At 34.6% G+C, this 22,926-nt stretch overlaps 1 protein-coding gene across 2 annotated transcripts; it reads left to right on the top strand.

Moving 5' to 3' along the window:
- The first annotated feature begins 1,282 nt into the window (after nucleotides 1-1,282).
- Nucleotides 1,283-17,132, top strand: LOC131074848 (probable ubiquitin-conjugating enzyme E2 23). 2 transcript variants are annotated; one of them, XM_058011570.2, is made up of 8 exons: nucleotides 1,283-1,533; nucleotides 11,126-13,292; nucleotides 14,473-14,622; nucleotides 14,725-15,330; nucleotides 15,446-15,515; nucleotides 15,595-15,734; nucleotides 15,841-16,152; nucleotides 16,239-17,132. In XM_058011570.2, exons 2-8 carry the CDS (start codon nucleotides 11,181-11,183, stop codon nucleotides 16,464-16,466), a joined length of 3,618 nt encoding a protein of 1,205 aa, XP_057867553.2. In that variant the 5' UTR covers nucleotides 1,283-1,533; nucleotides 11,126-11,180; the 3' UTR covers nucleotides 16,467-17,132. The 2 variants fall into 2 exon arrangements, with proteins under 2 accessions (XP_057867553.2, XP_057867554.2); XM_058011571.2 differs by lacking the exon at nucleotides 1,283-1,533 and adding an exon at nucleotides 1,604-1,711.
- Nucleotides 17,133-22,926: the final 5,794 nt, after the last annotated feature.

The raw sequence follows: 22,926 nt of genomic DNA, 5'->3' as shown, positions 1-22,926 counted from the left end.
AAAAAAGTTGGGCTCAAACAACTTCCTAGATCAAAAATTATGATCTTTGCAAGTTTTGGCTCCCACATTAATTATTTTGTCATGTGAATCCTTGTCTTTATGAATGTGTTTTATAGGAACACTTGCCAAATCTTATTAGAAGGAGAATATACAGAGAAAAAAAATAACGACACTCTTTTGGAACATTCATTATTATGCATGTATTTCTTAACTTAGTTCATTATCTTTTATTTTTTGGTAGTTCATACATGAAATTCATGTTCTCTTGTATTATTATTCATTTTGTATGTTTGGTGCTTTGTAGGTTTTAAAAAGCAATACTAATTGTTTTGTCTAAGTATCAATCTTGTGCTTTGATAAATGTTTACTTGTTTAAGTGCATGTTGAGGTAGTATGGACTCTTTATCTTATACAATATTACCTCACAATACTCGAGGGATCAATATAGAAGATTGATCATCATCATCATCTTGTGCTTTGATAAATGTTTTTATTTGTTTAAGTGCATGTTGTAGTGACATGGACTCTTTATAGACTTAAACTCAACATCCTTATACAATATTACCTCACAATACTCAAGAAATCAATATAAAAGATTGATCGTCTTCATCTTAAAAATACGAACTCAAAAGCTTTAATTATATTTTTCACTCTTACTTATTACAATTATTTAAACAAATAATAATAAAAATTAAAAATTAAAATAATCTAATACATAATCTTCAAAATTTATCACACATCTTACATCTAGAATGATGATTCCTTGATTAGCATTGAATACCTCAATATCTCACAACCACCATCCAAAACAACCACCACCTAATAATTCCTAAACCTAAGCAACTTTCTATTATACTACATCCCCATACAATTTTTGCTTGTTTGTCCATACCTATGGTTCTTTGTGACATTAATATGAAGAATTAGTGCTTAGTTGCCTTGATTTTTCCCTTAGTTACTTCATTCAAATGTTTAATTGTTTTTATCATTATTAAAAAATAGAATTAACAAACAGATGGTTAAAAATGGTCCCCCTCCAGGACCTCTAAATTTAGAGGCGGGTCCCACACAGCTCGCAAGTATTCAAAAATATTATTAAGAAATTCTGCTTAACTTGCAATTAAATTCAACGGAAGCGTACGCAAATAAAAGAATAGAAAAAAGAACATAATACAAGTCGTCTTGTTATACACATATACACTGTATATACGTTGATATATATACATACATTTTTTCATGTGTGTATACGCCCAGGACTATTGCTCAATTTGAAATATAATGTGTTTATCCGTTATGAAGTGCAGGTCGATCCGCCTCCTAAGCTGTGTTTTAAAAATAAAATAATAGATATAAAAACAAAATTTCCAGTGGATCCATTTATTTCATTTCCCTACACAAGAAAAGAGGAAAACCTTACCTATCAGCGTGGTCGGATTCGATTCTGCAACCTCCCTATTACGGAGGCGAGATTCGAGCACGGGATCTCTCAATTGTTAAGGCAAGATTCGAACACCAGACCTCCCTCTGACTAAGGTGAGTCGATACGTCTCACTTTTCAGATCTATTTTAAAGCCGAAACCCCTGGAATTGTTTTGAACTGTTATTATGAGGTCGCAAAGCATTATGCCCCGTTATTTGTTTCTTCTTTGCTGGTGGAGAAACGATCAGTGTGGAAATAGATTTTGATATCCCTATTGTTCTACAGGCGGTTGTATGTTTTCTTTTTCTTAATCTTTGTTGAGTAGTGATTTGAAATTTAGGGTTAGTATCTGGCATATGATTAGATACATATTGTTTGAATGGATTAAATGTTATAGAAAGCGTAGGAGTTTATAATGTCAACTAAACACAGTAGTTTGCATCGGTGGCTGCCACTCGCAGTTGTAGAATCTTATGGAGTGTTTTTGTTGAAGCTTGTGCTGTATTTATCACGAATGTAATTTGTTCATTTTCATAAATATTATTTGATATAAAATATAAGAAATGCCATCTCAATAGCTGGTGAATTTTTTAAGGTGAAAAATAAGTGGTTAAATATTTTCCCTGCAAGAAGTGCAAATTTTTTTCCCATGATGTTTTCTCTGATTTGGAACTCCCCAATCAGGGTATTCGATGAATTATGTTTAAGATTTTCACGGAGTGATTTCAGAAGCACGCAATTGAAATTTTAATCACTGATGCAAGCTTCATACTTTTAAATATGAAATATGTTTAAGATTTCCATACAGTGACTCCAAAATCACATAATCAAAATTTTAACCACTAGTGGAAGCCTCAGAAATTTAATAGGGTATCGTATGAAATAGTTTAAAGATTCCATCACAGTGATCTAAGAAGCTCTTAGTTAAAATTTGAAACACCAATTCTTATGGATTTAATCAGCCTATCTTATGAAATATGCTGTAGATTCTCACTCAGCGATCCTGGAAGCACATAATCTTGATAATAATCACTGTCAGAAGCCTCAAACATTTAGTCATGGAATCCTATAAAATATTTTAAATATTCTCACAGTTTTCCCAGAAACATGAAATCAAAATTGTAACTACCAGTGAAAGCCTTGAATATTTAATAAAGGTGTCAAATGAAATAATGTTAAAGATTCTTGCCCAGTGCTCAAAGAAAAATCTAATCGAACTCTTAGCCACTGGGGGAAGCCTAAAACATTTAAACATTATTAGATTTATCAAAATTCTTTTAAACTTTTTGATTGCTTTTCCTTACTGGATATTAAGCACCTTGGCATGACTGAATGTTACTAGTCCATCAGAATCATCCAAGTCTTGCGCTGTTTTTTAATATCATAAGATATTCTCTCGTGCCGCATAAACATAAATTCCAGTGTTCCACGGCCCTGGGGACGGGGAGACGGGCTTCAGGGACGGGGGACAAAGGGAAAAAGTTTGGGGGATGGGTTTCGGGGACGGGGAGACTTGGGCCTGGGGAAACACGTTTCCGTGGAACACTGATAAATTCAAATATATATCTAAATATGTATATTATAGACATATATTAATAACATAAATACATATATCTACACACTTATAGAGGGGATATCCTTTGGAGATGGAATTGCATGTGTCTATGAATTGGATCAGCAGGTCAGTTTGGAACTGTCTGAATGATTCTGTCAGAAGCAGTTTCAATAGGAGTGGGTGGAAGTTCACATTGATCTGATGAAATTCAATAGAATGAGTAAAGTGAAATGGGAGTTCAACATGAGACTTGTTTTATGTGTTAGAAAATTGGAAGGTATGGTTGATTAACACTTGATGGATAAGGTTTCCTCCTTCAGGGACAGGACAGGGATGGTGGCATCTCCCCAGCATGGAGCCTGCCCATTATTCTGTTGAAATTGGAGAGCTTGAATGGATTTGCACACGACCAGTCTAAACTTATAGATTCAAAGATTTTTAAAGAGATAACATGTGTGGATAGATGTGTCTCTTGCATGAGACATGCCTCTCCATGACAGATGTTTTGGAGTGTGATTAAATATAGTATATATTTTTAACGCTCTTCTACAAACATTATTTTATCACACAACTTAAATAGATAATATTGGCCACCTATAAATAGGTTTATTACCTACCCATGTAGAAATGAAGAATACTTAACACCAACCCCTTCTTGAAAGTATAAAATTTAATCCTTGTTTTGAACACCCTTGATTACCTTTGTTCATCATTATCCGTAACAAGATGCCCTTAATAGTTTTATCAATAAAAGAGGTGAAGTCATTTGCATGGATCTTTGCAATCAAAACCTTCACAGAGATTTAGCAGTGATATCTGTTATCAACGCTACAACTTTTTAGATTCAGCCACGATCTTTATGATCTATGCTACAACTTTCTAGATTCAACAATGATCTATGCGTTCAATGCTACAACTTTTAAGATTCAACAATGGTCTATGTGATCAATGCTACAACTTCTTAGATTTATCAACAATCTTTACAATTAACACTACAACAATTTAGATGTAGCAAAGCTCTCTGCAATAAATGCTACAACCTATTCAACATATATAAATGCGACAACTGCAAATCTCATGCCTCGACATGGATTGAATTCAAGTGGCCCTTGGTCAAAAGTTTGAATATCTGCCCTTACATGTCTTTGATGCTATAATGAAATTTTGTGGTGTTAAGAAAGAAGAAAAATGTGATACAATAAATACAGACAAGGCTGACTAAAATATCCAAATTGTAAAAAAACGAGGTGTAGCCAACAGGTTGTTTTTTTTGAATATGTACTACATGTAATTGTTTCTTATTTTTGACAATGATTCTTTACACTTTTCAATCCTTAATTGCTCCTCAAGGTTGAGCTTGGGTCAATGATGAATGGTTAATATTGAAAGCTCTATACCAAAAAGACTAAAAGTTCAAATCGTCTTTTCAAATTATTATAACTTAATAGGATTATTAAATGTGATCCTCTCTTGTAAGTTTAGGCTTACAAACAATTTAATGTGTTTATCTTTTTGGTTTAATTATGGTGTCAATTATTTAATGATTAGTACAGAAAATGATAGTTTATTCCAACAAACCCTTAATTTTTACCATCAGTTGCTTCAGCATCCCAAATTCTTTCTTAGATGTTGAAGTTTTGTATGCTACTCCAAGTTTTTGGGATGGGGGTGACAGGGGATGAGGGGACGCATTTCATTGACAGTGAGGGGGGAGGCCATTTTTAGGGGACAACTATTAAAAATAGGAAAGATAGAGAAAGAGATAGAGATCATTCATATGATTAATGATAGCATTGATAAGGAAATCATCATATATATATATATGGGTTTGGGTTCAGTAAACTACTTAGCATTTAAAGCTGTGCATTAAAATTTTGTCATCACACCTCTTAATTTAATGGATCATTTAATACCAAGTAAAATTGTGCCCAACAGCACTGTATGGAAGAAATGCAGACCCGAATTTTCAATTAGGAATGAATAATTGGTGATCGAGGGGCACTTGAAAGGAATTCTCATTACTCCATACATTTATCAGTCCCAGTGATCAGCAGCTACCCATGTATGGTACTTTTCTTGCAACTGTTTGTATAATAGTTGGCTATGTACTAGGAAGGAAAGAAAGACTAGGCAAGCGATATGTGATCTTTTAACCAAGAGGCTATGGGATGAAGGCATTGATGTCGAAAGTGTAAGATGGAATAGATAGCATGCCCCTTCTGATTACATCCTTTCCCCATGGTTTTCACTGTAAATCAAGATCAGAATGCAGCAAACATAGGTTCTAACTCTATGCAAATACGTCATGGCTGTATATGACTTTATCTCTAGGGGAAACCAAGTTTTTAAGCTAGTGCCTTTGCTATTTCCATGACTGCATTCATGAGAACACGTGGGATGTGGAAACCAAAAATGACGATATGGGTAAATATTTCTGGAATAAGATTAAGAAGATAGAAGATTGAATGTCCTGGACAAAAGCTAGTTAAGAGGACAAGCAAGCTATATGAACAAGATTACAATGTGCTGGTCCATATTCAATTTCAATGGCCACTTTTGACTAAATGTGGCAAGCTTTAACAAGCAAGAATAGAGATTTATTTTTTATCACTTTTGTGTTTTTTCTTTTTAATGAAACAAAAAGTGGCTGGGCTGTATGGGACGGCTAGTGTTTACTATTTTTTTCCTAGATGTGTTTGAGATGTTTCTGAAATTCGGCAGAATTTGGGGATGGCGGGGGGACATTTCAGCCCATGTGCCCTCGAGTTACATAGGAAATTTCTCCTTTGTGAATATGTCTACCAACTAATCTTTTGATCCACAAAACTCTTAGTAGATTTGTCCGCTGTTCTCTAGCTCTCTTGATGAAATGGTACCTGATATTAATATGTTTGACTCACTAATAACATATAGTAAGACATTTATTTCCTTTGAGTCATAACAAATGATCATTAATCACCCAACTCAAACGTTCAAAACTTGCTTGATTGCTATTTCATTTGACATGAGAATATTTATGCTTTTACAACATTTTGATCACATTTCTGACCTTTTGCCAACTAGATATGCTAATCCATCCACAATTCATTTGTAGCCTATATTTCATAGGTTGTTTCTTCTATTGTCTATTCCAACACAATTTTTAAGAACGATCCTATAATCCACAAATAGTGCAAGGATGGATATCTCAACATGTTTCCTTTTTTGTCTTTTCTTGTTATAATGAGAACATTGAAACCAATACATTTCTTGAATTGATTTGTTTCTAATTATATTACCCATCACATCATTTGTATTTTTTTCACTTCTATTATATCAAGATCCTTCATTCTGTAGCCCGACACTTGGTATGGGCTCTTTAATTCCTCGCCCAAACTTTCTCAAACTTTTTCCATTATAACCCATTTTTTCATAATTATAAAGCCAATATTTTTGGCAAAACATCCTTTGTTATTATCATCACAGCTAGCAAGATTCGTAGATTCAAATATATTGTTGTCCCCAACTTTACACTCTTTATCTTTAGCTGTATCACATATATCAAATGATTCATCAATTGAATAATACAGATCATTTGGATTACATCAGATGTTATATGGTGTAGGCTTACACCTTAACCACGCATTCTTCTTTAGGTACACCTCAAGTAATTGATCAAACAAACTACATTCTTCTTTCATTTTGTTAGAACTATTTTCCTTTGTAAGTATTTTAGATTGGTTGTCAGACCACTTCATATTTTCTTTTAATTCTTCATTTTTCTTTTTAAATTTTACCAATTCTTCCAAAATATCCTTTTTACACATCAAATTTTCATTTTCTTTCATCACTATTTAATCAATCTGTCTACCTTTCTTCATGATTGTAGGTACACAAATCTTTCATGTTGGCAACAATTGATGTAGCGCAGAAGTGTGGAAACGATTGAATTCCTTATCTTGTCTCCTTTATAACACGGATTGCCCTCACTATCCTTACTCCTCAAAAGGCAAAAATTACAATAGAATATACATAGTGCACACACAAGTTAGATGGGACCACATTCGCTCCATTGATATATGACAATAGATATATTCATGTGACTTTTCTACAAGCCGTGCTCTTCTTTTGTGTTTCATGGTTTGGGCTTGGTTGATAAAGAATGGTGCTTGGCTTGTTGGAATGCACTTCAAATTCTCGTAATAATGTCCACCTTACAACTATTAATCTACCTTAAAGAGGTTCAAATACTATCAGATATTTTTAGTTGGACCATGTAAATGCCTTTCAAGTTCATGAAAATGAATCAATACCATACAATGCTTGGTTATTTTAAGACCTACATACTCCTTTCTCTTGTGAATAAATCTTTTATAGCTTACACGACTTGACATATCTTGCTTTTTATTTTGCTCCACTCTCAATGGTTTGTAACTACCATTCTTCCTTACACAATTTCTTTTGCAACAATCAGGCTATGATACCAATTGTTGAAATTGGAGAGCTTGAATAAATTTGCACGCTTACTAAATTTATAGATCCAAAGATCTTTGTGGATGGATGCGTCTCTTGCATGAGACATGACTCTCCATGACAAAGTGGAGTGTGATTAAATGTAGTTTATATTTTTAGCATATTCGTTAATACATTATAGATCAGGGTGCTTTGGAACAACATAGCTGGTTTCTTTCCAGATGAAATTTATTATCAACATTTATAGGATTCAGAATCATCTAGTTGGTAGCATGCAAATCAAAAGTGAGGGATCCCTGTGATTACTAGACTGAGTTATACATGTGTAATTGAGTTGTCAGTTGAATATGAGTTTTTCAGTGAATAAGCTCTCATAAGTATAATAAATACAACTCATAAAATATACCATTCTTTTGCGGTGAGTCTAGTTTTGTTGACAAAAGTGCTTTAGAAAGCATTCTGGCTATGAATTGTATAATCTATGGTTGGTTGCTCAAATGAACATTTGAGCTTCTGTCTTGGAGAGGGAAGTTCAATTCTTAAACCAATGAAGCAGTTCTCTGTTTCATCGAATTTATTCTCAAACAAAATTGCCATCACATGCCATTAATATTATCTGCATCCATGCTAGTAACATTAACTACATCCATTAAATTGGTTAAAATATTAAAAAATAAAATTAGGTCTGAAATATGGTGATGAAATTTAAAGCATATCCTCATTAAATTGTGCCTAGTTTATTCTTTTAACAAGACATAATTCCAAAGTTGCATGGGCATGGATATGGATACAAATACGGATACGATATTGGATACGGATACATCCATTTTTTAAGACCCCCAATATGGATACAGTTGGATACGACATTCATAGAAAAAAACACTTATATTTAACACAATTTTCTAAGTTACTAGAGGAGATTTTCATTACTTCAAAAGCAATATAGACACATCATTGCTACATAAATAATTATAAGTTGATTTAACCATTTACAATATGCAAAAATAGTAGAGTTGCATTGGAAGATACCCCAAAAATGGGTCACTGAAGAAAAACATTTCATTTGTCTTTCTCATTTGTGTTGAGTTTTAAAATCTCAGATTAACAGTAAGAACAAAAATCAGAATTGTATCTTTGATAATGTTAATTTCCAGCTTATATTAACCTGTAGGTTAAATGATTAATAATGAACATTTAAACAAACACAGTAGAAGTTGAATGCATGAAACAACATAGACACATACCACAAGTTACCTTGGGAAACCTTCCTCTTGGAGGAAAAACCCAGCATGAAGTGATCCTCAGATCTGATTATAAATTAGATGTAACATTATGAGTACAACACTTATCTCTTAGGGCTGATGAAGATGATCAAACAACATTCTGTTTTATGCTCCTTTGATGGCTAGGTCTGCACACAAGATAGTCTTAGATTTGCACTTTTATCCGCACCAGATCTGCACTTTTGGTGCATTTTAGGTCTGCACCAAATCTGCACTTTAGTCGCACCTTAAGTCTGCACCAAGTTGCGCACCAAGTGCGCACCGATCTTCCCTTCATCCTTGCATCTGCACTTGCCTGCACTGCACTCTCTGTGCACTGATTTGCATTGCACCAGCCCGCACCAAGGTGTGCATCAAGTGCACATCCATCTGCACTTCTTCACACCTGGGCTGCTCCAAGTGCATACACAGTTCGCACCTTTGGAAGATGAGATTTGTGCTCCAAGTGCACACACAGTTCACACCCTTAGAAGGATAATCTCACACCTTTTCTGGATAACTTTGCACCTACTAGCTGAGATAATTCGCACATATGACTGAAGAAGTTCGCATAGAGCAGAGAGGTATTTCACCTTGATGAATAGTATGAATGACTTGCAATTGTTGCTTGTATATATATGCAAGATGTGAGACCCATCTTTTGCTTTATGCTAAGTTGACTTCGACTTCCTATCTTGTTGTCAGTGGATTATTATGAAATACTCTCTTTTTCTTGGTCAACCATTGGCTTCAAACTGTTTCTGATGATGATACAGTAGAGAGGCCTGAAATGTTGCTGGTTGGACCTTCAAATGCCTACACAGTATGATCCAGAGGATTGACAAATTGATACACTGCAAACAATCTGCTTTAAAAAAAATATTATTCTTAGATCCGAGAAATCGCTTGGAGCAGTTTAATTCCTCGGATAGACTGTGCATGGAGCTGGAAATTACATGGTCACTCTTTACTCCATTTCCAATTTCACAAGCATAATGCATTCCTTTTCTAGGCAGAAAATTAAGCAGGGCAGTTCCTACATCAGTAGATCCATTGATTTATTGTGCTTTTGGTCTTTTGAATAAAATTGTTGTCAGATGAGACTTTCAGCCATGTATAATACTATGAGGTTTGAAGCTTATATTGCTTTCATTGAATTTTACTGTAACATATGGGATTAACATAGTTTTTTGATGCTTAGTCCTTATTCATGGCTTCTCTATACATCAACGTAATCTATAGTGGCAGAAGGGGGAAATGTTATGGTGTGACCGTGTTCACAAAATTATTTAGAGTTGACATTTATTTCTTAAATTTAAATACATCAAATTTTTAAAATATACCCTAGTGCTCTTGATCAGCTGTTGACCGAGGGTCACATTTTGTTGTTTTAAAGTGATCTTATATCCTGTTTACACTCGCTGCCTATAAATAGATCTATGTAATATTTTGATTTTGCTACTGTTCGGGTTTTTTGGCAGGGTAACCTGGCAGGCCTTATGAACAGATTCTTAATAGAAAAAAATATAGATATATTAATGCCCACAAATGAAACTATTAATTGTCATACATAATGTTAAAATATTTAATATACTTTTCAAAGTATAAACAAAACAAAAGTCTACTGGATAATGATTAATGATTTTTCCAAAAGTAGAAACTAAGTTACATATATATATAAAATACACATTATTCTTTTCAAAACAAAAGTAAAACAAATAATGCTCAAATAAAAAGAAAGTAAACAATGTAGATAAAATAAAATAATTCTTAAATAAAAGTTAAAATTTATGTGTCTATGTAGTGACTAGTCAATAAAATAGTTTTAAAGTAAATTAAAAGAACTTTTTAAATAATTAAAATAGCTGTCTGTCTTTTTTCTGTCTATGTGTGTTTGTAGTAGTTTATACTTTATATAGATAAGAAAATTTAATATTTATGTAAAAAAATAAAATAACTCTTCAAAATAAAAGAGAGAATTTATTTTTCATTGAAATATATCTGATGTATATTCTTCTGATTTTGGCTTCCCTTTTCTAAGAATTACTAAATCTCTTATTCTATATAATGGACCGTGGAAATCATACATCTACAGTAAATAATTTGTCTTCTTGTTGTATAGATTTTCAAAAATGAAAAAAATAGCTCAAATAAAAATAAAGCCTTTTCTAAGAATTACTATATCTCTTATTCAATATAATGGACTGTTAGTAAATAAAATAATATTCAGAACTATTGAAACTAGCATAGATATCTATGGGCATCTTCTAGATAGATGTATTTAAGATATTTATGCTTAAATAAGCATCTTTAGACTAATATCTACTGTCTTCTTTTAGATAGATATCTTAGATATCTTAAATATATCTATTGCTATTATTTCCTCCCTTCATTAATATTTTATTTGACACTTTCTACTCTGTCTTCCTTTTGCAGGTGGAGATTTTGTTAAAGTCTACACTTGTAAAGACATTTGCAAGTTGCAACCTTAATGGGAGACATTTGTGATAATGCAAATGTTGCCTCAACAGAATTAGAGCATTCTGCCCGCTTAGAGGAGAAAGGTTTAATTAGCTCCACAGGTTCTCATGGCGAGAGCTGTGTGGTCAGTTCTGATGGTGACTCGGACCCAAAGGGTCTTTCCGTTGGAAACAATGTATCTATAAGTACAGGTGAAACAGAACATTCTCCTCTAAAAGTTGGAAAGAAGCCTCTTATTGCAAGTGTTTACAGATCAGATGTAGTCCAAAGTAGATCAGAAGAGGGTGTGTTTGGAATGGTAACTAGAGTTGCAGGTGATTCAGACTCCTCAGATTCTGATAATGAAGAAGAAGATGATGCGGAATCTGTTTCAGGGGATCATGCTCGGGTAGTTTGGTCAAATCTTGTTGAGACAACTGAGAAACTTGAAGATCTTGTTGTAGTTGATAGGAGCTTTATGCATGGTGACATTGTTGCATCTATTTCAGATCCAAAAGGACAGACAGGTACAGTAGTCAGCATTGACCTTTTTGTTGACTTGAAGATGCCGTCTGGAGAAATCAAAACAGATGTCCCTAGCAGGAAGCTGAAACGGATAAGAGCTTTCACAGAAGAAGATTATGTACTTCGTGATTCTTGGCTGGGCCGGGTTGTTGAGGTTGTAGATAATGTCACAGTTTTGTTTGATGATGGTTCAAAGTGTAAAGTAATGAGGGCAGACCCTGAGCGCCTTATGTCAGTTTCTAAGAATGTTTTTGAAGATACAAACTTTCCTTATTATCCAGGTCAGCGTGTACGGGGTACTTCTTCAGTTGTTTTCAAAAGTGCTAGATGGCTCCGAGGTACATGGAAGGCATCTCGTATGGAGGGTACAGTCAGTAATGTTGAGGCGGGTTCAGTATATGTTTACTGGATTGCTGCAGCGAATCCTGCATCTACTATGAGTTCAACAAATGTCCCTGCAGATATGCAAGACCCTAAACATTTAAAGCTTTTGTCTTGTTTTTCATATGCTAATTGGCAACTAGCTGATTGGTGTTTCCTCCCAACATCTGGAAGGAAATTAGGCATAACTTTCCCTGTCAAGCAAGATGCCTTACCAGATAAAGACACAGAACTAACTGCAGACTGTGACATGTTGCCTTCTTTTGATTCATCTTCCCCTACTACTTCAGGATCAGTACAGAATGGCACCGTACCTGCACAGGATTCCTGTTTTCCTACTGGCCTTGGATCAAAAATCATGACACATGAAAACTGGGTTTCACACCGCAAGAAATATCGTAAGCGCAGAGTGAAACGTGATAAAAAACTTCCTAAGAAAGATGATGTTCTTGAATCAGCACTGCTTATTGTGAACACAAAGACAAAGGTTGATGTACTTTGGCAAGATGGCACAAAGTCATTTGGAGTTGATTCAAAGGTCTTGTTTGCTGTTGATAATCTTGGTGAGCATGATTTCTGGCCTGAGCAGTATGTGCTAGAGAAGGGTTCCGATGAGGATGGAGAAGATTCTCAAACTAGGCGCGTAGGAGTTGTAAAAACTGTGGATTCAAAAGAACGTACTGCCCTAGTGAGGTGGCAGAAAACTGTGTCACGACCAGAGGATCCTCGAGAGTTTGACAATGAAGAGATAGTGAGTGTTTATGACCTAGTTGAGCACCCAGATTACAATTATTTTATTGGGGACATTGTGATACGGCTTCCCCCTATAGAAGAGGTATCACAGGTGTCTGATGCTGTTAAAATGTCAGTTGATGAAAAAGAATGTGAAATTGAGGCAAAGATTGATAAAGATTGTCAGATTGAATTAAAATGTGGGGAGTGTGTTAAATCAGATCCATCCTCAGAGCAAAGAAGTTTGAAAAAGCGACAAAAGACTGATCTTGGTTTTGATTTTGAGGATCACATTGGTGATGATAAAGAAATTGACTTTCAGACGAAATGTGTAAGTGATACCAAAAGTATGGATGCTTCTTTGCAGCAAGGGGCTTCAAGAAGGCGTCGCAAGGCTAAAGTTGATGCAAAGGTTGAAGATATGGATTTCTCGTGGATTGGGAATATTATAGGTGTTAGAGATGGGGAAATTGAAGTGATGTGGGCAGATGGAACAGTTACAAAGGTAAGTGCCCTCTTGTTTTTCTTGTATCTATTATGAAGTTAAATCCTTTTTTAATATCTCTTCTGAGATTTGCTTCATACTGTCGCAATGAGTAGTGTCTAATGATTTGTTGTGAAATTTTTATGGGTTTTGTGGTTGACTTTATTCTATTTTTGCCGTCATATTTTAGGCCAAAACATTTTTCACGAAATGTGTAAATGGTAGAGAATTCTAACTTTAAGTGGGATTACCAGTTCTCCAACTGTCAATTTGCAAAGTATTAAATTTTAATTTTTTTCTGTAGATAAAGAATTGGGACACTTTCTTTCTATTTAATGTTGCCACAGACTGGTGAAGAAAAGCCATTAGTCACTTAAACTTCATCCAAATGATATGCAAAATAGAAACTAAGATGACCGCTAGGTTGTTCTTATTAAGAAGATGCTAGAAATCTTTTTGATTGAAGGAACTATGTGTTCGAGAGTGAGTTTGTTTCTCAACACTGAACCGATCAAACTTTATTGATAATTAACGATATTGATAATCTCTTTATCAGTCATAAAACTGGCCATCCATCATCTTTACGATAGTATGTCCCAGCTTGACATATGTTGTGCTTATATCAGGATATCATAGTTGTACATCTGTCATTATTTTTGCAGGAAAAGCCCTATATGAACCTGGTTGGATGTCCTGGACCATCATAGTAGGGTGTCCTAATTTGATTTCCTCCATCTTTATGCATTGAAGGCCTGATATCTTCCATCTTCAAGAACCTTTTGACATTCTCCATTTTCTCAACATGAAATCTTATATCTGAGTTGGACATCTCGTCTCTTCCATACTTACCGCTCCTTGCTACAAATCCCTATTAGACATCCCACATTAGCTTCTCCACTTTTATGTCTTTACCAAAATTTCTTGTTCCACGTGTCTTCTCCCTTGGTGGACTTGAGGATAACTTGGAAAGGAGAGTTGTTATGAATGGTAGGCTGCAAATCAATGGGGAAATAGATGACTTTGAGGGAAAAAGAGAAGCAATGCTTTTAAGCTCCGGTAGATTTCAAAATTGTATTACTAAGTGCTTCATGTGGAGTTCCTCTATATAACAAGCATAATTTACATATGGGCATTTTGTTTTAAAGATATACATATGGGTGTCTGATTTTTATTTGTTTAATTACTTTCTTGTATTTTGTAGGTTGGACCACAAGCAATTTTTGTAGTTGGCAGGGATGATGATATGGAGTCAACTCAAAGTAGTTTTGATGAGGATGATAATGATGATGCTGCAAGCTGGGAAACTGTTGATGATAATATGATGGCTACATTTGATGCCGATGAGCAGCAGGTATGATAAATTCTTAAAATAAGGTTCTGTGATACTTGGTTTATAGGATGCCCTTTTTGAGTAAGTTTTTTATAACTATAGTTCTCTGCATTTTTCAATCAGTTGGAGCAAAATGTAGAACCTGCAATGGACCAGGCTACAGATGCTGCACATGCTTCAAATGAAAACTTGCACAAAAGTAGTGATACCAACACATCAATATTGCGAGCTTTTGGATTTGTTGCCAGGCTTGCCACTGGTTTTCTTGGATTCCGAGGTTCTAAGAATTCATCAGACACATTGGATCCAAGTTCTCAAGAGCAAGCTATGCAGAAACATGGAATTGCAAAGAACACTGACAGGACAGAGGCTAGTGGCATTGAAGGAGACCAACTTACAAGAGATTTGAATTGTCATCTGGAACCTGGTGGTGATTCCATACACATTAAAGATGGTTTGACTTCTTTGCCAGCAACTTCAGACTTAGGTGATAAAATGGACTCAGAGTGTGGTGACCACAACAATGTGGAAGGCACACAAGATGGCCACGATCAAACGAAAGTCTCTACTGAAGATGATTTGACAAGGAGCATACCTATTGATATTAAACAAAATTTACAAGAAATGCACAGCTTACCTATTTCTATTAATGATGGCCAGAACTTGTTTAAACACTTTGACAGTGTTCAGGACCCTGCAGACCACTACTTTTTCAATGAAACTGCCCAGGTATTTTGTGTGCGATCTGCAGTTTAATGTGATTGTCTTGTTTTTTCTGGTTGAAATGAATGTGAAAGTAAATTTACTATACTAATAAAATTTATCTTTTCATATACTCTGACAGAATTGCAATGATAGAAAGTGGTCGAAGAAAGTTCAGCAAGAGTGGAGTCTTCTTGAAAAAAATTTACCTGGTAAGCGTTGATTCATTTTTCCTTTAGCAGACTAAACTATTTGAGCTGAATCAACGAACTCAATTTTATGGTTGATCAGAGAGCATTTATGTTCGAGTCTATGAGGATCGAATAGATTTACTTAGGGCTGTGATTGTTGGAGCTAGTGGAACTCCTTATCAAGATGGTCTTTTTTTCTTTGATATTTATCTTCCGTCTGAATACCCTCAAGCACCACCAGTAAGTAATTTTTAACATTTCAGAAGTGGGTCTAGATTTCTAATTGGAAGTATTTAAGTTTATTTTGTGTTGAGTTTTGTATAATTCATAGCTCTAAATTTTCCAGGCAGTGTACTACCATTCTCGTGGGTTGAGATTGAATCCCAATTTATATGAAACTGGAAAAGTCTGCTTAAGTCTTCTTAACACATGGACTGGCAGAGGAAATGAAGTCTGGGATCCGACATCTTCAAGCATTCTACAAGTCCTTGTTTCACTTCAGGGTCTTGTATTGAATGCAAGACCGTACTTCAATGAGGCAGGATATGATAAGCAAGTTGGCACAGCTGAAGGAGAAAAAAATTCTCTTGCTTACAATGAGAATTCATTTTTATTGACGTGCAAGCTAATGTTATATCTTCTCCACAGACCTCCACAGGTAAGACTTCTTGTATAAGAATTAAAACGGTTTTTTGCACTTGGAGAGTGCTGTTGATGTTTATTAAACTTTTTCTGTATCTGCAGCATTTTGAAAACTTTATTAAAGATCACTTTCGTAGACGTGGTCATTCCATTCTTTGTGCATGCGATGCCTTTATGAAGGGAGCTGAGGTTGGATCTCTCTCAGAAGTACCGTTGAAGTCTGACCAAGTTTCTCAGAACAACAGTTCAGTTGGTTTCAGACTTATGTTAGACAAGATTATTCCTAAATTAAAATCTGCATTTGATGAACTGGGCACAAATGATGATTGATGTTTCCTACCAACTATAAGATATGGCACGTATCTAATGTTACAGTTAAAATGTGAATAACTACAGAAATGGCCAGTCGTATGCTGACTTGTATCTCTTTTGCAAATTGAACTGCAGTTCGTGATTTGTTTCTGTTGGCTCTTGCTTTCTTGATTTGTAAAGTTATAGAATAGTTGAAAGTGTAAAAAATGCTAAATATGTTGTGGCGACAGAAGCCACATTGATCAGCATTTAATGAATAAGCGCCAGATTTTGCCATTTGAGTTGAACTGCCCAATGGGTTGTTCTTGTTGACTGGAATGCTGAAAGGGTAGTTATTTTGTGCCGGAATGACAAATTTGGCGGTTCTTGGTTGACTCACAACGCACAGTTTTTGGCTTCATGCTTGAGGAAAGCATGTTTGTTATTTATACTGATGGCCCAGCGCTAGATTTCTCAAGCTATATTGATGTTTCCGCATCTAGAATTCTCGTGCTATATTTTATTATAGGTGTGATCTTCCTACCGATGCTAAACAATGGAGGCAAGATTGAGGGGGTTTTCAGAAACAATGCAAATGAATGTGGAGAATCATGGTTTTGGAGCAAACCTTATGAGTGATATTTGTGAATTTGGTTAATGTTGTTTTTATCATTTAGAATTATCTGAGTTACATTTCAATGTGTATGGAAGGATGTTACCAATAATTTACATTTGAGTAAGAGTGTTATATCACTTATTCGATTTGTCAAATTACTGGACAGGATGAGAGACTAATCAGAATTTGTATACCTTTACTATCCATCCTACTGACTAAACAGAAATTGTACACCTTTATTATCCAGACACACTTTCTATTCCTTGGCTCCTCTTTTATAATAAATTGTTTAGTGGAAATGCTCCTTATTCTTGTGATTGCAACGATAATCACCAGTTGTAATTCTCATGATGCGTCTGTGAGCTAATGTTTTGTCCGTGTCTTGACCAGCATTCTCTTTGTTTCATGGTCATCCGTGCAAGGAACCATGTACTCTCACACAGCTGGCACATATCATGAGTCACAGGCCAAGATGCACTCTCCCACGACCCTAACAATTTGTTTTGTTATTACTTGTTTATTCAATGTCTGTAATATGGGTTATTCCAGTTCTAGGAATCTGGTGATGATAGACTTCCTAATATATGGGAAATGATTGCCTTGAAGGAAAAATGGGTGGAACTTTTACTAGTCAAGCGAAAAGATGTAGCTACAATGACAGGAAAGAGTGGATTATAATGTTGTGAGCATGCTCACAAAATTCCACATAACTGACATAATATTTTATATAAATATGCATTGTACCCGGCATAGTTCACTACCTTTTGAAATCTAAAAATAAAACAACCACTGAAAATAATTAGAGCAGAGAAGAGCGCAACGTAGCAAGATAAACATAACAAAGTTCAATGTATACATGTTAGTAACATCAAATGTTTTTAAATCCTGCAATAGCCTTGCAGAATCTGCAGGGGTCTGGGCGACACCGACTCCACAGTGGTCATGCAGGGAGAAATTAAATGTCTAATGTTATAAATATTGTTAAAAGACTGAAATGTTCTTTCCTTGCCATGCATGCTCTATTCTCTTAACTCTTAAGAATTCTTGGAAGTTTAAGAATTCTTGTGTGAAAACTTCCATACAAAATAAGTGTTGTTTTCTGTGTTTGGTAAATCTATCCATTTAAAATTTTGGTTTTACATCAAAACTAAAAAATTTCAATTATATATACACACATACAGGATGGTTTTTAGATTCGATTGTGTTTCTATTCAACATTTCTGATCGCAGTCTTCTTTCTAAGACGAAACACTGAATGATAAACGCAATTTAATCTTGAAATTATCTTACCAATATTACATAGACTGGATGAAACACTGTATGATAAAGAATTTTGAATGAAAAATAAACACAATTGAATCTCAAAATTATTTTATCAATGGACTGGAGAAAATTCATGTGAACTATCATACATATTAATATATAAATTACTATTTAGTAATAGTAATTCTATTGTATAACCGAGCAAAAACAATAGTAATTCAATTGTATAGGTTTTTTTTGCATCAATACAATTTGGATCATTTTGATTTATTATCAAGATGAGGAGTGAACCATTATGATTGATGGATCATTAAATGTGATCTGAAACATGTTGACAAAAATAATACAATTGAATTAAAAAACTTTTTGTTATTTTCAAAGACTTAATTATAATTATTATATAATTAATTATACATTTAATGAACGAACTCACTTTCCCTTGAGCATGAGGATTGAAAGCATGATGTATTTTCTGTTAAAGGGTAAATACGTCGTATTTTTGTATATACCATTTAGATAGTTGAGTCAATGTGAACCATAGAAAGTGGGGCCTTTGTTGTGTTACACCTCTTTGTCATAATAGGCTTGATATGCTTGTCGTTGAAATGTAATTCAAGCTCCTTGATATGAGTTGCTTGCCTAATTTGGTTAATGTCATGTCTCGTTTCTAGTCAATCCTAGTCTTTACATATTAGGTTTATACTTTTGCCTTTGTTGTTTCCATTTGGTGTATGTTTTCTCTTATTGGGTCTGTCTTCTTCTAACTACACTCTTCCCTTTTGTTAGAGTGTTAGATTTCTCTATTCTATCATGTCTTCCACTTGTCCCCCACCTTGCCACTATATTTGGACTTTTACTTATCCTTACAAGCATGCCTCTTTCATGACCCTTAATGTCTCGACTTGTAGTGTGTTTGGTGGCATGGTCGACCCTTCATCTTGGATGTTTTTGAACATGTTTTGGTTTCTCCCTTAACTTCCAACGCATGTTGTATTGTTTCCAATAGTTCTATTTTGGAAAGTGGAATATTTTCTAATCATGTTCATATTTAAAGTTGTCAATGTGCTTGTTAGTTGACATGTTGTTTTTGTGGATGATAACAAAGTGAATTTTTTTGTACAAGAAAACTATAAGGAATTAGAGGATCATGAGATTTTAGATTTATTCGATGTCAAGTTTTGGATTCAAACAAAACATTCATAAGTTTCATTGTTTTGTTAAAAAAAATACATGTTATGAAACTATTTTTACGTAATCCCATGAGAGAAAAGCATAATGCAAAGATCAAAGGCATACCACAAGATAACACAAGATATACCCTAAGAAAACTTTCAAGAGGGAAAAACCCAACTTCCAAAAGTATTCACACTCAATGTATCATTTAGTGATAAAAGCATTGCCATACATTTACAAAGTCTCCATAAATGCTTTTGAAACATCAAGCTCCTTCAATGCAACCTCCATGTATCCAAGCATGTACCCACACACCCCATGCAACACATGCACTCTTGAGAAGAGAGCTCAATACAATGACAACTAAACCAAACAATGACATAGCCAACCTCAACCACTAAACATATGCTTGCTTTTATAGAATCAAGCTTACACAAAACAACCAAGTGGTAAGATGAAACCATGGGTGCACAAAACCATTGACCTTGCATTTATTTTTAATACTAAGTTTCTTAATATTAAATATGTTTTCCATGTGCAACCCACATGCAAAATATCTAACCAATGTTACATAACAATTTTATAAGTGGACCCAAAATAATATTTAATGTGGCTAAACACATCACTAAAGATGCACCGTAAATAAATATTCATTTTACATAATTAAATAATTGTTTTGGTGCAAGGTGTGCAAAACCCTTTTCTTAACATTCTCCCACTTATATACAGGTCAATTGATGAAAAAAATCATTTTAACCATCCACAAAATCACATGAATCTCTAGAATGCTCTCATGCTCCATCAAGATAGCTACAATAACATCTAAGATGTCCACAATTTCAGTAAAGAACTCTCATCCTCCAGTATGCTACTTATGGAAGAAAAGGAAAAAGCAAGGTGAAGATGCACCAATCCAAAGAGCACAAACATCAAATCCAAGAAATAACAAAGGATCCAAGTTGCTATCAAATTGAAAAACCCACATGACTAGAAATAACAACAACAAATGTTAATCCATCCAATCATCCATATCTTAAACGTATTAAGGACATCAATAGAACTTGTGCTAACAACATATCCAACCCATAAATTACAATCACAAGTTCCATGTATAAAACCTATCCATGAAAAGCATATACATTCGAGAACTCCCATTGCACAAGTAATTTCAATTTTGAAAATAGATCAAGTCATGCCAAATCTACTAATCAAAATTCATTACAAGGTGTGGCTAATCATCAAACCATAAGGTAAAAAAGAACAATCACAATGATCTACACATGCAACAAACACCACCATGTACTCTCTCACAATATGTCAATATAACTCTCCCAAGTCCACCACAATAAAAAACCATGTTAACATGAACCTCCTAGAGGTCATCATAGAACAAAGAGAAAAAAGTTGTAAATCATATTCCATAACATGTCCTACCATCACCTCAAAGTTTTATGCTATGTCAAGTAAGCTCTCCTTCATAACCCCAAATGAAAAGCCTTAATAACACCCAATTATTAAATCTCATAGATTAAACAAAACACATATCTTATAAAAACAATATGGATGTAAGTCTCTCTAACCAATGAAGGTTAAACCCAAATCCATTCCTAAAATAGGAATAAACACAATAACATCTCTTAAACTTCTCATCAATGAATGACATTGTAGATCAAACTCATATGCATAAGGAGATAAACATTCCGAATACTCTGATGAGTCCTCTAGAACTAGCAAGCATAAACCAAGTTCCACATCCATGAGAAGACAGAGAAAAAAACATCTAATGCATTTGAAAATAAGATGGGAAACACCCCTCTCAAATGATTATCTATTAAGAAGACCAAGAGTGGGGAATGAGATTGCTCCTTTTGGATACACTAAACCATAATGACTCTCTGAGAACTCCTTATACTTTCTTGCTAAAACCTCATCAAAGAGTAATCATCTCAACAAATGTCATTAATCTCAAGAGAACTCTCGCCTCACCTAAGTCTCCAACTATCCACGAGCAACTACAATTGATCAATCCATGCTAAGCTCCAAATGTATCATCACACTCTCATGAAGCTCCCAAGTATATGATCCATATACTCAATACTAAGAGAACTATCCAAACCATTGTTAAAATTCCAACCACACATTTACAGAATTAGAAACACATCATGACATCATGAATTAGCATCTCCTCAAAAGATCATATGCTCCAATGACTATATCATACCATCCTCTCAACCAAGGATCACTTATCAAAATTGACAAGTCGTATACTTGAAACCTCAACCAAAGACTCTAAGAATCCTCCATGGTTAATCAAAATGTCAACATCTCCAATCACACGAAGATATCCATCTCTTGTCAATGAAATTAAAAATGTGAAAGAACTCTCACTACAACAAATAGGATCCAATAGCTACTCCATGAAACCAAAAACCATTATTAGAGCTCCCATTGAGTTGTGATATCAATCTCTCTCTCCATGACATCATGATAACCATCCATGGTCCACACACTCAATTGCAATACCAATAGCTTTAGAGAATAAAGTAGAATTGAGATCTCCAAGCAAAGAAGATATAACTACCACCAATGTTGGATTATTGTTATTGATGTCAAAGGAGATTATTGCATTATTGTTTGATGATGTTGCTAAAGAAAAATAAAGGTCAAAGGCTACTAATCGCCATTAAATAGATGTCATGACTCGAATTAGACCTTAGTTAGATTTATTTATTATGTCAGATACCTTTTGGTTAACTTTTAATAATGATAGATGATATTGTGTGGTTTAGTGACAATGATGATGGTTAGTTATTGTTGGTGTAAATAATTATTCATCATGGATATTATTACACTTACTTAAGTTTACTTAGGATAATGCATTTCATAGTAGTTTGGGTATGAGACACTTGGGTGTTTGTGCCACATTGGGATAGTGTGTGTAGGAGAAATTCCACCTTTTATGGTGTTGATCTTGTTGTTACACTCCACTCTTGTTGTTACACTCCACATTCAGTGGGTGATCCACCTCATGTGGACTATTATATTATTTCTCCTACCTACCCACACCTATTTCCTACCTACCCTTGTTTCTTATTGAGCCACATGTCATGCTTGTGTGCTCACATATCCCTAGCCTTGCCTATATAAGCAGGCTCATCTACATTGTATGTAACTTATTGAATCATTGTTATTGATCATTTTCTATTGATGAGAATACAGTTTATTCTTGTCCCATATTATGTCTCTATTTTGTACATTTCATTGAGCTCTTGATCTTGGCAAAATCCAACATGTTATCAGAGCCATTGGGGCTTCATTGATTCGTCTTGAAGAGGCATTATTGTGACGTCAAGAGGCAAATCTGAGGAGTAGCATCTTTTGGAGGCATCCTAGACCAAATCCGACCTCGCCATTGCGTCCAGAAGGCCGTTTCCATGAATTTTGGTT

This window comes from Cryptomeria japonica, chromosome 7 (genome assembly GCF_030272615.1).
Source record: "Cryptomeria japonica chromosome 7, Sugi_1.0, whole genome shotgun sequence".
NCBI classification, from domain to species: domain Eukaryota; kingdom Viridiplantae; phylum Streptophyta; class Pinopsida; order Cupressales; family Cupressaceae; genus Cryptomeria; species Cryptomeria japonica.
This window is presented reverse-complemented; position numbering and strand designations above follow the sequence as displayed.